Source organism: Gobius niger, assembly GCF_951799975.1.
Source record: "Gobius niger genome assembly, chromosome: 12".
Classification (NCBI taxonomy): domain Eukaryota; kingdom Metazoa; phylum Chordata; class Actinopteri; order Gobiiformes; family Gobiidae; genus Gobius; species Gobius niger.
In genome coordinates, this window is record NC_136863.1 from 29610658 (window position 1) to 29627856 (window position 17199).

The following is a 17199-nucleotide window of genomic DNA, read 5'->3' on the forward strand; positions in this document are numbered from 1 at the left end:
TGTGGTCGGATACTGGCCACTAAACACAGGCCACCGTTTTTCCATACTGTGATATGTTCTTACCTGAGCTTAGACGAGTTGATACGTACCTGTCTGGTCTTTGTGCATGTCCTCAGTTACGCAAAACGACCAAAGATGTTGTTGGCATGTGGCCTCTCCCAGTGTAATCCTATAGTTCCAAACGGGGTGAAGTTAGAAGCAACCAAGCTCTTCCACGGGCACAAACACCAGACAGGTACGTATCAACTTGTCTAACCTATGTAAGAACATATCTCAGTATGGAAAAGTATGGTGGCCTGTTCCTTTAAGAAGATGTTAATGATAAAGAAACCACATAATCTATATAAATGAAAAGGACAAAACATTCCCTTCCCATGAGTTAGTATTGCACATGGCCTCACTATTCATTTGTACGGGGATAGAACTTTCAATTTAACAAATATCCAAAGGTATTTCTATGATCTTTTCTATGATCTATGCGAGAGGATTTTTTTTATTTTCTAACTTTTCACACCAATCATAATCACATCTTGAAAACTCTCTAACACTTTGCTGGTTATAAAACAATATATTTCCATTCTCGATTAAACAAGACTCCCTCGTCTCGCTCCCCTTCACAACAAACCTTCGTAGCGTGCTGTCAGCTGTCAGGACATGTTCGGACTGGTCTCCGAGCAGGCTGCAGTGTGTTGCTCTGGACAGTAAAGCTCCGGTGGATACTTTTGGGGGTCAAAGGGTTATAAGAGATTATAAGTTAAAGGGGGCATATTATGAAAAATCTATTTTTTAGAGCTTCTTGTCGTTTTGCAGTGTTGTTCTCTCATCGAAAACAGACCTGGAGCTGTGTTTCGAGCCACTTGTGCATCTTGGAATGATCTCTGGATCTTCTCCTGTGGCTGTTCTTTGTACTGCACTGCACGGCAGCCCCTCCTGAGATCTCTTGCTAAACTTATTCCTAACATTGCGAAGTAAATGAAACGGCTTAGGGTAATCAGAAAGTGAAACTACGCGATTGTGCTCCCGCCGTTTCAGATCAATATTGCAATTTCGAACCAGCCACTGAAGAAGAAATGACCAAAATAAACAGGATTCCTCAGAAGTGCGTGAAACAAGCAAAGCAGGTGTTACAAGTTTAAAATCAGAAATAAAAACGTTGATTTTTGCACAATCGCTGCCCCCTTTCCGGTTTGTTTCCCGACATCTCCAGTTATGTCTGGGAAGCGAGACGTTAAAATGAAAAGTTGATTTTTGCATAAGAAAGTCTGCACTGTGCACTGTTACGTCCAAAGAGTGGGTGTACCGCCTTTGTTTACATCTCCAGGAAAGAGCGAAGAGACGCTAAGTAACCCCCGACAGTATGATAATGTTCAACACTATAATGCAAATGCGTTTCTGCTGGGGCCCAGACAAAAGCAAAAGTTTACTCGAAAGAAAACAGCTGTCGGCGGCTACAACAGCTCGCGCCTGTACATAATAAGTGCGTTCCTCTGTTTGCATTCCGTCCCACATCCTGTACGAGAAATTAAACACATTTCAATGAGCGAATAGTCTAGTTTTAACATATGAATTTTCAGGGCTTGGCATTAACACAAACTGGCACAAACACTGCTTTACTTTTAACCAAAAATATCATAACTAATTGAAATATCGCTAGTAATAACAATTAGTAGTGGCTCATAGCATTTGAGCATTCACCTATTGTGCATGTTTTCGGTTGATGGGAGTATGGATGAAGAAAACCCATCCAGACATGTGGAGAGAAACACGCAAAGCCCACACAGAAAGGCCCATCCAGTCTGGGAATCGAACCCAGGACCTTCTTGCGTTTCATAAATTATTATAAATGAGTGGAATTATCTTGAAACGCGACATTTATGAAGGAAAATCAGTTTGTCTTTCGATGACACTTTAAGTTGAGAAATGGTCAAGTGAATGGTGAGCTTCTATAGAGCCAATCAAAATCCTATGCCGTCAACCTGGGATGTAAAAATGTGTAAATGTATCAGGTCTTATTGCGATCTAATCTGCAGGTAATGGCTCTGAAATGATCCTTGACGAGAGCCGGAGATTGAAGCGATTTGCTGCGAGGGAAATGAGCCGCTCACAAAAGGACAATGCCCCCCCGGGTATTGTTATAACTCCACATAGGGAATCATCAAGCGCTTTACAGGCAATGCATTCCATCTCATACAGTAGTGTACTTACATGCACAACTGCTCACGTAAACCATCCGCTTTCTCGGTTTATGTGACGTTACTGATTATGTCGGAGGCCCCGCGGAGTTCTTATGGCTCTGGGAACTTTAGGTGACAACTTCCGAACTTACCCATGGCTCTCTCAAGTGATGAAAACTTTTATGTTTATTGAAAGGATCCCCAATAGCGCAGCCAAACTGTCGCTATTCTTCCTGGGGTCCAAGGAACTTTATTAACCAAAGTAATCCACACGTGCAAAGAAATCAAACCACAGATGAGTTATTTTGGGTGTAAAAATGTGAAAAGACACAGGAAAAGGTATTGGCAGCATGGCCTAAGGAAGTGACAAAAAAGCATAGAACGGGGCAGTGTTGGTTTTGGCTGCCCTCTGTTTTAGCCTTAAGCCAAATTCACACATGCTAAAGGCTAAAGTCCTGCTAAAGTCGGGATTATTCTAGCCTTTAGCAGGACTTTAGCCTGCTGCTGGCTGGTTTGAGCCCAGTTCTATTCAGTTAGCTCGTCACCGTTACATTATCATTATTTTTTTAAAGGTCAGCGTCAATGATTTCGCTAAAGAAACAACACTGGAACCAGGGTGTTCAAAGTGTAATCCGGGGGCCAAGTGCAACCCTCAGACAAATTTTTTGGTGGCCCTCAGACTTCGTACTGAATAGAGCTCAACAGTCCCACCCACATCATTTGCCGGGTGCTGGGAGTAAAAATCTCATTAGCATTTTGCGCTGACTTTTCAGAAAAAAAATCAAATATAAAGAGTGCATTTTTTGAAAAGTCAATGCCAAATACGAATGGGATTTTTAGAAGTGGGCGGGGCTGTTGAGCTCTATTGTGACACATCACCGGAGATGGAAGTTTTCACTGCAATGAATGTGAGACAGCGCTGGCTTTGACGCTCCAAGCTCAAGCAAAGGTGTGGAGGAACGATTTAAAACTAAAGCTAAATGCACCCATGTGAATGTCCCACTGCGTTAATAACCTCCGATCTGTGGCCATCCACGCTGCACACACCTCAATATGCGGCCCTCGATGAAACCTTTCTGCATTAGTTACAGAAAAGTTTCTTAACTTCAGAATGTTTCCGTGAGCACTGTAGGGACTAAAAAAATCATTTCGACATCCAGATGCTCCCTGCTATTTCTGACAGAGAAGAGAAAACAAATCCAAGCACTTCTCAGAGAAAATCTTGGAAATATCGGGTACAATTGTTTCAAAGAAAACTATATATAATGCCATGCAAGGTTCTATGCGCTAAACTGTGTCCACTTTCATGTTTCTATCCAACATTGACATACTGCTGCTTGCTGGCTAGTGCTGGCTAGTGCTGTCACACCGCCCTGTAAACATGTTGAGGCCAATGACGGACCAACAAGTGTGAAAATGCCCAAGAAGCCGTCCTCTAAAGACTAGGCCAAAATCACTTCCGGACATCCATGGTTTCATTTCTTTGCATGTGTGGATAACTTGGACCTTCAGAAACATATTTACTTTACTACAACATGAGAAGAGTCCAATACTTATTTTACCCGGTGTCGGCGCCCACTTATCTGGGAAGCACGGGGGATTCTGAGTGCTTTCAGCAGATGATTGAGAATAAACAGGCAATAAAGACCATATGGCACCCAGAAGAATTTGGCTGCGTTGAAGCTGCAGGCAAACAGACCTTATCTGACTTGTCTGCCCATATGGTATGAAGGAGGAGACATACTGGACGTGTCTTTTGGCAATGCGACTTCAGGCTAAATGTCCATGCAGGTCACCGTCATTTAACGTACACGTCGTCAGCACATGACCTCTGCGTTTAAGTAGACGAGAGTGGAAAGGGAAACAACACGTCCTCCTTTGTCATTCGAAATGGCTCAGGAAAGATGATGACAAAAAGGCCATAGTCCACTGGCCGCTCTAAAACGATAAGTCTGTAAATGTGTCGGCTCTATTGTCTTCAACATGGCCGGACCCCAAGGGGATCATTTTGATTTCGACGTTGGAGTAGGAAATTGTCGTCAAACTGCAGGTTGATATAGTATTGATCCTACTCGTGCTGTGATTGCACCTGTTATGACCATAGTGTTTGACTGGGCTTCATCAAATTCACTGATGTCACCAATCTCCCAGCACTGTACACGCTTAAAAGTGTCCTTGCCGGGCCAGCCGTCCACTCCTGCTTTTTGTATCTGTTCAAAAGCAGGACATCTGGAACTTTCTTAACAGCCAATATCAAAATCGAGACAATCGCAGACCTCGCTGTCAAGACAGGAACTGACAACTGCTTGTGAAATATTTTGTTAAATGCACTTAACAAGAACGTACCTGCGTAGATGTTGGCGTATTTTCTTCTTGTTGCCGTTTATAAATCTACTTATTTTTTTTGTCCGGTTCCAAAGGTACATTGATTGAAACAGCCAATGATGCATTTGTGTTGAATTCTCCTACGTTTACAATCTGAACCGAGTAGCTAAGGACTCTTTGTATCCTTCAGTTTTTGTGGTGAGATAGTTCCCTGACATTTGTCTCTGCTCTTCTTTTCTCCGATTGTTTTTTATACTCTTGTCAATCATGGCCATTGGGAGTTCGAAGAAAAATGCACGTGTTTGTAAAGAATGGCAAAAATGTCTATTCTGGCTGGCCATGCGGATCAATTTCCCCTGAATTACAGTGAACTCCCCGGACTTTGAGGTGTACGGACATTTTCATTCATTCATTTGGGCATTTGGAGATGTGATTGTTCGGAGAGTAGATGAGACACAACTCTAAACTAATTGGAAATATGAAATTTGCCCAAAACATCCAAACTGCTGACTGAACATAGCCTTTGTCTCTTCAAAATTCTCGACTCCCCACTAATTGTAGCATTCAACGAGAAGCTGAAAGAGCAACGACTGCAAAATAAACAGTTTCAGAAAAAAAGCATAAAATATTGAGGCGAAGGTCTCTGTTTTCATGTCCACTCCTGAATCCTCCTCAGTCAGCTGTTGACGGTTATCTCTCTGCATGTGTTGCCAGGCCTTGGAGTTCGTGCGGGCGTCTCTGACCAAAGTGGATGACACGGAGTTCATTTGTCCCGACGGGTCGTACGCGCTGCAGGACGACAGCCCTCTGGCCATCGCCGGCGTCATCGGAGGCTCCTTTAGCAGCGTGTCCATACAGGTACAGCCCCACTCACTCACGAATCCTGCGCTGGATGACGGCATTTGCATGTTTTCTCCTCAACTTCTCTAAAAAACCCAAACCTGTGACAATCCTGTTGTGACTTGGCGATGCTGGTATAACCACCGTAACCCAAGATTTCCTCTCAATCTGCCTCACTGTACAGAATGTGGGCTTACGTCTTAGCTCGCAATCTGTCCGTGTGGAGTTTATCCTTGTCACGCTACTGTGTGTTTTCTGTGCCATCTTCACCCACACTAGCTTTGTGAGGGGCAACTGGAGAATCAAAATTGCTCTGCTATGAGGTACATTTCTACCTCAAGGTTTTGTCTTCTCCAGTCCTAAACGAATGCCATACAAAAAGCCATGTCAAAACCTTAAACACAATTCAATTCCGAAAACCTTACACTCTCTTTCAGAGCTCTCTGGGCATATTCTCGGTTTCTTGAATTCCAAACAACAGAACGCAGCTTTGATTTTGCAATTGCCGTTTCATAATAGAACGTTGATCGAGCCATTGACATTTCTAGAATCCGATGACCAAGCCTTCTGCTAACATCTCTGACCCTGAGAAGATGTACATTTCGTACATTCTCGTAATGAAATTGTCCAGCTGTTTCGATTTCAGCAGACGTCCTGAAGCCTATCCTTTGAGTCCGAGTCCTCTTGGTGGAACCTCGAGTCGGGGGGTTTTCTTTCCATCAGAAACTCTCAAAAGTCAACACCCCCCCCCCCATCTTTCTCTCCTGAACTCAGTGGCCGCTGGTGTGTTCCACGCATTGCCAGCTCATGTAGCTCTTGTCACCGCGCCGAATCATTTGCATATTTTAGCATAAACCCTCCTTCTGTCTTAGCCTGCTGTGGCTGCACAAAAGCTGCATCCTATCATTCCTTAAATCCCTAATCTGCGCGAGTGCCTTTCCGCCTCAACCACTGCCACTCTGAACACGGTCCATGTTCGCAAATCTCATCACCGCTGTTTCTGTTTGACACGCTGGAGAATTTTGCTAAAATATCCGACAGATCAATCAAGGGTTAAGTTCACATTTTATAGGAGCATTAACATTAGAAAGATGGCTGAAACGTGAACTGAAAGGATCGCTAAAATCTCAGAAGTTGTTTGTATTGGTCTAAGAAGTTTCACTGGACATACTGTATCTGGGTTATCCTGGACCATTTAGAGCCTTTTTGTGTGTTGTGCCTGTTATCGAACTTACTGTCTGAATACGGTAAGAGATGTTCAGTAGTATGTGTCAGGATTTAAAATACATCAGCATGTAAATTGATAGGACACAATGTTCTACACTATTTTCTTCATACCGATATGACCTAATTCAGAGTGTGGGGTCCTTGGTCTCTTTGTTGAAAAAACAAACTTTCTGTGTTCAGACTTCAGGCCAAAGTGACCCAAACCAGATCACGCCTCAATATGACCTGTATCTAATCTCTTCCTGACGATGTGAGCAACACACATCTAATTTTGTCAGCTGGCACTTTCATATGAGCTCCCAAAACCGATACGTATTTGATATTTTCCAGAGCGACTTCATTCTGAAATGACCAGGTCGCATTCATCTGCCCCACACTTCATCCATGCACTACAAATATCATCTTGCTTCTGAGTAGCCAAGAGCGGGAAGGAAAACAAAGCGTTCTCTTTGACATTCAAGATGATGAATGAAGTCTGTGTCAGTGAAGCCACTCACCTCACTATCCCCCGCCGGACTGCACAGATTTCTCTGGACAGAAGCCGCAACGACGGCCTCGAAAAGGCCATTGCCCCATGACTCTGTCTTATTTCCTACAAGGATTAGGTTATAAATGTGTTAACTCCACGATTCACACAACAACATTAGCATCGCCAGATATGCGGCACTCTGTTTCAATCCATGTTTACTTCCAAATCTTCCTCTTTTTGCGCCTCCAGGTCACTTTGGAGATGCGCTCAGAGAGTTGATAAGATGCAAGTCGCATTTAATTAGAAATGTGAAAGACCTTGCAGAGATATTCCCCATCAAGACCCACAGTCTGAATACAGCATTTGCTGTCAAAGTCTCAAATTGAGATAGGGTTGCAAACGGGCGGAAAATTCATTATCAATTTCTGGACATTTTGAATGGGAACATAAGCTCAGACATTTTGGGAATTTTGAAAAATGTTTGTGTGTCTGTGATGATTTGAGGAGGCATGTCTTCGTGGTGTTGGTCCACTGTGCTTTATTAAGTCCAGAGTCAGCTTAACCGTCTACCAGGAGATTTTAGAGGACTTCATACTTCCTTCAACAGACAAGCTTTATGGAGATGCTGATTTCATTCTCCAGCAGGACTTGGCACCTGCCCACACAGCCTAAAGTACCATCAGATGTCTGTATTTGAATGGCCAGCATACTCGCCTGATCTGATCCATTGCCAAAAGAAAGATGAGAGACATGAGACCGAACAATACAGAAGAGCTGAAGGAGCTATTGAAGCATCCTGATCTTCCATCACACCTCAGCAGTGCCATGCCGTATTGAGGCAGTAATTCAAGTAAAAGGGGCCAAAACTAAGTACTAAGTATGCATGATTATAGCTTTCAGAGGACTGACATTTCTCTGTTTGAAATCATTTTTTATTGATTTCATGTAATATTCAAATCTTCTGAGATTTTGAATTTGGGGTTTTTACAAAAATCATTCAAATTAAAACAAATAAAGGCTTGACATGTGTCACTCTGCATACAGTGAGTCTATTTCACCCTGAAGAGACTGACAAAGACAGGCTGCATTAGAGAGGTTTTATTGAACATGAAATGTGATTGGGGTTCGGACCCCGGAGGAATATTGCATTATCGATATGGAATACATGGCATTGATGGATGATGGGCAGAATCTTCCCCCGGAGCCCGGACACTGATGGTGGAAGGACGAGACCTGGGGGCGGCCAGTCAGAGAGGCCAGGTGGAGGAGGGGCGGAGGAGGGCCGCAGCACGGCTGGGAAATGGTCGAGTATTTGACCGGCTTAAGAAGGGGATCCTGGCCGATGAATGGCTGAAGCAGGAATAAGCGGCTGCGATGATTGGCTGACGAGAAGGTGCGGCTTGAGCTGGGGCCGTGATTGGATGATTAGTGGAGGTTGCCGTTGATGAGGCGATGAATGAAAGCTGCAGGTACATCTCCCAGGTTGAATTTGCGCTGAACATTTTAAGTTGAATTACAGAAATAAATTTAGAGTTTCACCAGTAAATGTTACACAAAACGTGACCGTCAGCATAAATCCCACTTAAAGAGGACAGTGTTTTAGATGTATGTCCAATACGAAGAAGGGCTTTGAGAAATGGAATATGCCAATTCCATCTATACAGTATTCACCAAGGATAGGCAGTATCAGTCTGTACTGATTGTTCTATAGTAGGTTAGGTCTGTTCTGTTTAATGGAGTTCTGCGTTAGACACAGGCCCCGCCCACTCCTCGTACTGTATTGGTCAGCGTACTGTACATCAGGGTCTGAGTGAGAATTCAGCCAATCATAGAGTGATAAATCAAAATCATGATCTATAACTTTGCTGTTTGTACCATCATTATTTTTGGAAAGAGCATTAAGCACTAGTGCTTGTATCTCACAAAGATGATTTTGTTGGACACTTTTCATCTCTCTGTGATAGATATTTCAGATATTTTAACTATCAAATCAGATTCTCAAGCTGCTGTTAATGTAACAAAGCATTCAGTTGTGTTAATTCCCAGTTTTTTCCCATAAATTCCCAAGTAAAATGTCCTATATTGACCCTAATCGAGACATCTAAACATTGATACAGACGTGATGAAATGTATCTACCTGGATCCTGTTTAAAAAAAAGCTGAGCCGCACTCACAAACAGAGCAGATGTATTAACTTTCTGCATCACGAGCGCCGCCGACTACAAACGTGTTCAAAGGAGCGACAACGTGCCCGCCGTCTGACGGAGACAGAATTTTGAGAACTTGCATTCAAACCATGAATTATGCGCCAAAGTCTTGACAAAACAGTCACGTTTTTTTTGTTTTTTGGGAGAGAAATGAGTCCAATCAGTCGGTGGCTTGGCGCCGTCAGTGCCGTTTAGCGTCTAATCGAAAACTGTAAATCTCTCCCCGGCCGACACGTCTTCAAATGTCCTTCAGAAATCACAGAATAATCACCGCTGCGTCTGTTTCCCGCCTCTCGCTCGCTCTCCGTGCCCCCGCGTTGTTTATACCTGGTGTGTTTACAAGACTCTCTCGGTGTGATCCGCATTCCGATGGCTACTGAAAGCCGCCCTCTCTCCGCTCGGGCCTCGCTTTCGTCCTTTGCGGCTTAAATGAAGTAATCGGGAATTATTTTATGTTTAACCATGCACAACTGAATTCCAGACCCCTGAAGGCATTTACATAGCCGATGCTGGTTTTTCTCGGGCGCGCGTGTGTGACTAGCATCCCAAGCTTTAAAACCACACAGTGCCTCCTCTTCCTCTGCAGTAGTTCTTTTTATTCCATTTCTCTACATTTTTTATCTTTGCGCATTCAGCCCTTTGCATGCTTTTGGAGGGAGGCTCGCTGTGGAGAATGAAGCAGAATACGGACCCATTGAAGAGCGGTAATAACATTTTTTTTTTCCTTTTCCCTCGATCAGTGTGGACTGTATTAGGAAAGTTGAGTCAGGAGTTTAGGAAGGTTCAAGGGGGAGTTAAGTGAGGAAAGCAAAAAGGCAAACAACATGAATGAGGGGCTGGAGAGGAGGTGAAACTTGACTCAGCATGTTGTTAGAACCCTCTCCCCACAGCAGGAAGGTCCCGCGTCCGATTCCTCCAGCTTGATATGCTGAGGTTGACGTATCGAAAACACGGATAGAGCCAGGTTTCATTTTTAATTTCGTTGATATTAGTTACTACGATTTGGTCTTGGAGGATATTGTTTAGTTTTGTAGAAAAAAAGAAAAAAAAAAAAAAAGAAATTAAATTAAATGAAATTAAATGCAATGAATTAGGCAAAGAATTGCAGATCAAACAATCTCTCTGTAAGAACCTTTAAAATATTGTTAAAGGTGCATTATGTAACTTTTTATGCTAAAACAAAAGTTGATATTTCTGTAGTGTGTTTATGACCTTGTAGTGACCCAGCGGCTGTATGAGTGGTCAGCATGGCGCCTTTACTTTCCATTATGGTGGTCTTTAGGACGCTCCAGGATCAACTGTTTGGAAGGTTTTCACTGCTGACGGATCCACTTACCAAATATCTTTGTTTGTTTATTGTTTATTCCGAGTTCAATGTACAATATATATACATTTTTTACACCATTTTTTACATTAACATGTGCAGCTTTTGCGACATTTTAACATGCATTCATGACATATATACTTACATATATACATAATGCTGTACATAAACTCGAAAAGGAGTGGGAGGAAGTATAACTTATAAATTCCCACCCCTGTTGATATCATATTTACATTAATGTTGTTGGAGCCGGTGGCAGGGCAATGCACAACAACCTGATGGCAACAGTCAGCACAACGATCCAGCCGATCCCAGCTGCAGCAGGACGACAACGCAACGACACACCAGCAACGCACCAAAGCCGCCGAGCCAGTGAAACACAAATCTCCCTCCAACAAGAGACAGGACGCCACGTTCAGTCAGTGTGACCAATCTGAGAAGTTCGATTTGTTTATAGTTTGGTTTTACTTCTTTTTTTTTTCTGTTAATGTTTTTTCCTTCTTTCTTTACAACATTATTCAAGTAATGCACATTGACTTGTAGTTTTCAACCATCCAAAGGGACGATACTTGAACTTGTGCTCTCCAACCAAATGTGCCAATCACTTCAATTTTCCTTCTGTTTTCCGTCATGTGGCAACATATCAACCTAGTGGTAGAAAGATACAGCGCCCCTTGCACAACAACCTCACTACGTCACCGGCCCGCCGCCACGCCACCCCCCACCACACCCAGGACCAGCCACAACCACCACACGACCAGTCACCACCCTGCCATCACCCACCGCCACACCACCAGCCCCTCCAGTGGTTGCTTCCTTTCACAAACACATCAATATAACTGATAAACGTTGTTTGCTTGCGACAAATACATATAAACATAATTTTATATACAATTTATATGTCACGGAACCAAAGTGTACTATTCAAAGAAATCTACATAAGTATATACTGTGTATCAATAATACCTTCTTCGGCTAAGTATTCATACATAACTTTCTTTTTGTAAAGTATTTTAAAGTGATGAATGTCTGTACATTCCTTGAGGTCTCCCTTCAGGTTATTCCATAGTTTGACTCCACATACTGATACACAAAAGCTTTTTTTGGTTTTATGAATCTGGGGTTGTTTAAAAATTGAGTTCCCTCTTAGATTGTAGCCTCCTTCTCTGTTACAAAACAATTGTTCCTGGAGTGTCATAGAGACCACTGTGATGGAAAGTAAAGAAAGCAAAGATCACTCACACAGCCACAAGGTCAAATACGCACAAATATCAACGTTTTTTTTCCGCCTGAAACGTTCCATAATGCACCTTTAAGGAAAAGATTGGAAAATGTATTTGTAGGTGCTACGAGCAACTAATGGTGTGTTCCAGCAAACTAGCAACTGGTAAATTTCCGACCTTGAAAAATGCCTTGGAACTCGTTATTACAACTTGTAAACTCGGAGCTGTCCAGAATGCTCCGAGTTCAGAAGCAAGATGAAGACAGTAATGGCAGCCTCCAATGGAGGAGCACAGCTAATGATAACTAAACAAAACCGCTGCATCAGTGAATGTTACTTTTGATCATAGTCTTCTATATAATGTTATTTAGCATGGTCTGAATTATGTTTTTATCGTATAAGCTAACTGTTTTAGCATAAGCCGTTTTGTTTACATACGAGTTTAATCACCTGGAACGCTCTGAGGTCATAAATCGTAAATTTCAAGTGGGGAAGATACCAGTTGCCTGGAACACACCTCAATTTCCCAAAAATATATATATAGACATTTCCACCAATATGAGAAAATATTAGTTCACTTTCAATCTGCCACATAGCTCTATCAAGAAACATTGAATCAGTGCAACAATTAAACGCCTATTGAAGAGATAAGGCAAATGAGTTTTTTCAAGGTTTCAAGTTTTATGAGCCCCGATCTTACGCCTGGCGCAAGAACTGCGTTGGTTCAGACGAGACTGTCATTCATGTGCCAAATGACAGTGGCTTGAGGGCATCGCTTGTAAAAAAAAAAAAGAGAAAAAAAAGAAGAAAAGTCAACTGAGGCCCTGACTGTAAAGAGCACTGCTTCCCCTTTTTAGCCTCATCATCTTTTCCTTCTTTACATCGCGCTGCCTCATGTACTTCATTCAGCATTTAGGCTACATCAGCTCTCACGGGACAAACAACAAACTTAATTTATCCCACTGTGAGTTAGTCCCGAGAGAAAGAGAATATACTCATGGTCCCGCTCTGGCTGTGGCATCAAATGATCTAAACAAAAGCGCATGCTCACCCACACCTCGCCTTCCCCTCGCAGGATAAAGTTTGATACGGTTCACCTGTGGCCATGGGTGTCTGTCCAGCCCGTGTCCAGCCCACTTACTGAGTCAGGTCTGGAGCTGGAAGATTTCACAGAGCGCACTAGTCTACAACCTTAGCGTGGCCGTGGAAGAGTGGGGTAGCTTCCAACTTCACCCCCGTTTGGAGCTATAGGAATATGCTGGGGGAGGCCAAATGCTTACCACATCTTTGGTCGTTTTGCATGTACGTATCAACTCATCTAAGCTCAGGTGAGAACATATCTCAGTATGGAAAAACGGTGGCCTGTTCCTTTAACCTTTGAAGCCGACCTTGAGGAACCTTTTGCAGTTATAAACAGGAGCTTCAGCTGCCCCTTCTGTCCGCCAGGACAATCTGAACAGGGTTAGGAAAGTTCACAAATTGTATGTGATTACCAAAATAATCTGAGCAACTGCACAAATGTCAAAATGATGTGTTAAATAAACAACTCTTTATAAACGTCACTGTTCAATTATTACTGATTTTAAGCAAATCCTGTCCTTTAGTTCACCGCAGACAGCTGCATTAGCGTCTGTGCTTTCACAGCGGATCTTATGCAAATGAAGTTTTGTTCTTGTAAAATGGAAACAAAAGTGTGTAATGTTGCCATAAGTTCATGGATTTCCAATAAAAAAAAACTTCCAGATGCTGCTGTGGCTCTAAAGCTGCATGACCTGGTTTATATTTTCATATATTTAGGACAATGTTTTTATTTAATGAAATGTCACTCAGCAAAACTGTCAATCATTCCACTCTCCTGCGGAGATCGGCTGAGCTCGGAAACCTTCGGGTGGCCGCACAGAGGTTTGTGTTTTGTTCCTAGCTCCTTATGGAGGAACATCACGAGGTTCCTCTGTTAAAGGAGGTATTAAAGGCAAGGCAGGCAAGGCAAGTTTATTTGTATGGTACATTAAATGTACATGACAACTCAATGTGCCTCACAGTAACACCAAACACAGTAAAAAAAACTATAAGAAAAAGCATTAAAACACAATAAAAAGCACTAAAAACACAATGAAAATCAATAAAACAAGTCATTTGTTACAATTCCTCCATAGGCAGCAGTAAAAAGGTGTCCTTTCAGCCTGGACTTAAAATACTCAGGGTTGAGGCCTGTCTCAGATCCTCACTGAGGCTGTTCCAGACCTTTGCTGCATGAACCTGAAACGCAGCATCACCGTGTTTGGTTATGACTCTGGGAACCACCAGGAGACCCCTCCCTGAGGATCTCAGGGCCCGAGGTGGTTCACACAGCTGATGTACTTTGGTGCTTGACAATGAAGGGACTTATACTTATACACAAGCAGGGCTGTTTTAAACTCTATTCTCTGAGCAACAGGAAGCCAGTGCAGAGACGGGAGCACTGGACTAATGTGGTCATATTTCCTGGTTTTGGTCATGACTCGAGCCGCAGCATTTTGAATGTACTGCAGTTGTCTAACAACTCGTTTAGAAAGGCCAGTGAACAGGCCGTTGCAATAGTCTAACCGGCTGGAGACAAATGCATAAAAGTCTGGTTTGGACACTATGTTTTTTATTTTGGCAATGTTTTTAGGTGGTTATAGGCCACTGATGTAATGGACTTAATATGACCGTTAAAATTCAGGTCTGAGTCCATGATTACCCCGAGATTTCTAACTTGACTTTTGGGTCCCAGTGAAAGAGCTTCAAGATGACCAATAACAACCTCTCGGTGTTTTTGTGGCCCAAAGACAATGATCTCAGTTTTATCTGTATTTAACTGGAGGAAGTTATTTTGCCTCCACACACTAATCTGTTTGATACAGTGACACAGTGCATCTACAGGCCCATGTTCACCTACTGTCGGTGAAGCATAGATCTGAGTATCGTCTGCATAATTGTCTGCCTAATACGATACATTGTTTCCTGACATTAATTGACCTAGCGGAAGCATGTACAAATTGATCAAGAGTGGCCCCAGAATTGACCCCTGGGGAACCCCACAGGTCAATGCCATTTGATCTGAGACACGGACAAAGGAACCATCACAGCTCCTTTTCCTAAGAGAAGGAGGTTCTTAAGCTTGTTCATACTTTTTCGATGCGGCCTAAATTTAAGACTTTTAGTAGTTCTTTCATAAACATGACCAGTCCCTAGATCCAATCAGAAAGGAGAATGAGCCCCACACTGAAAGCAGTTTGCTTAGTAACTCTTGAGGTCCTTGTTCACTTATCATCAGACTTGTGTTCACGGCCTCAGCTTTAGTGGCAGTGCCGTATTTAAACCACGAGGAGCTTATCCTACAATTGTTTTCAAATGACCATAATCCTTCATAGTCCTCCACGCCAACACACTCTCCTTTGTTGCCGACATCAATCCGGTTACCCTCCGCCTCCCTACTTCACTTTGACCTTTCGCAACCTTTACCTCACCTGCCAGCATCTTTTTTTTTTTTAAACGCCACATCCTCCACCGCTCACCCGTTTTAGCCCTCTGTCACGGTACTCCGCTAAGGAGATTGCAACATGTTGTCAAAACAAGTCATCAATGGGCTCTGAATGAGACCTGAGGAAAAAAAGGCGGAATGATGCGGGCTAACGGGATTAGAGCGAGGATCCGGCGGAGTGGCTCGGTGTTTACAGCCGCCGAATACCCGAGCGCTAGGGTTGCAGCCAATGTTAGCGTTGGCGCGCGTGACTAAAATGATAATGAGCGCGCTGGAACGGGCCCCCGATCAGCGCTAAAAGGGAATATTATATAGACTTCATCATGGCCATAACTAATGCATGAGTCAGGCCAAAAAGCTTTGTGTTAGTTCCTTGTGTTTCACGCACAGAGGATTGCCATAATCAGGATTGCTGAGGGTACATGATCGATATCCATGGGTCAGGTTTGGGAAACAGGCGAGGCCCCCGTGGGTCGAGGCCGAGTGCAAGTGGGTCGCAGAACACTGTCAAGATTGTCAGTCTCATAATCACTTTTTTTTAATGCTTTTATTGGGGTTGTCATGTTCGGTTGAAAGTCTCAAAGCTACACGAGTTGAAAATGACTTCTTTTTTTTTAAGAGAAGGGACATTTCTCAGTGATTCCCATCGAGGGGTTTAGGCCAGCTCCACTTCTGCTTTTCGTTTCTGTTCAAAAGCAGGGCCGCCTGGAACTTTGCGAACAGCCAATCAAATCTCTGAAAGTTTTATATCGATCCAATGAAAGACCACTTTGTCACTACTCTACTAAAATATTTTCTTAACACTTTGAATGTTGTATTATTTTGGGGATTTAGCTGGAGAGTGCCAACAATCCAGACCGTTTGTCATGATATTTGTAGCACCACAGCGTATTCTGTTATAGCAATGGAGACATGAGGACACAAAGGGGAGACTGTAAGCTCTCCATAGGTGGAAACAGTTTAATTCTACGTGCCTCGGTTCCTGAGAAATCTAAGCTAAACAGAGGCTAGTTTTGGTCAAAATAGCTGTTTTTTCTTCTTCTAGAAACTGAGATATTGTGTGTTTTATGAAACACTCTCCTTTCCGATTAACTCCTCTCTCCTTCTCTATCCCCTCTGTTTGGACACTAACATTATGGGAAGAGGCAAATGCGTAAATATCTCCATTTCAATTACATTTCCAACAACAACATTGTTGACACGTTTTGAAACGTTGCGTGTTGCCCCAGATCGATCGCTTTCGCTAATCGCATATGCATTTAAACAGCCTGGTTCTCGGATTGAAGAATCTAACAGGATGTTTCTCAGCCGTCGTTGGACCGATTGTAACCATTTAAAAACTAAGAGAAACGTTAAAATCTCAACTGTTCCGATGTTTCCATGGGAAGCCGCTCTGCTTTGTAAACGCACTCCAGAGAGCGAGAGACGTGTCAACGCAACACCACTACAAGTTTTTTGATTGTCACTTATTTCACTTCTGTTCATCACAGAGCTACCAAAATCACACATAAGGTGTATTAGAGTGTCTAGTTCTGTAATAATACGGGCACTCAATGTGTTAAAAGTACCTGAGCAGATGTTCATACTTCATCTTCTCTAAGAGGATTTTCTTCTTATCGTCAACTAAGTTTTTGTCCTGTTCCAAACGTACAGTGGGGAAAAAAAGTATTTCGCCAAAATCCAATAGAATGTCTATGTGAAACTGACCAAATACTTTTTTTCCCCACTGTACATTGACTGAAACAGCTGTTGGGCATTCATTCTGATTTCTTCTACTTTTAAAAACGGAATATTGGTAATGACCCCTTTTTATGCTTACGTTTTTGTGGCAAAAACAATGTAGATCGTTCGCATTTGTCTCTGCTCTTCTGGTGGATACATAGTAAGCCTCTAACTTCCTTGTTTA

General features: G+C 42.8%; 1 protein-coding gene across 3 annotated transcripts in view; it reads left to right on the forward strand.

The window, feature by feature from the left end:
* grm3 (glutamate receptor, metabotropic 3) overlaps positions 1-17199 on the forward strand; it is a 108242-nt gene that overhangs the window by 40670 nt on the left and 50373 nt on the right. For all 3 annotated transcript variants that reach the window (XM_079567806.1, XM_079567808.1, XM_079567807.1), the window contains exon 3: positions 5214-5357. In XM_079567806.1, coding sequence (XP_079423932.1) covers positions 5214-5357 — 144 coding nt within the window. The remainder of the gene's footprint in view (positions 1-5213; positions 5358-17199) is intronic.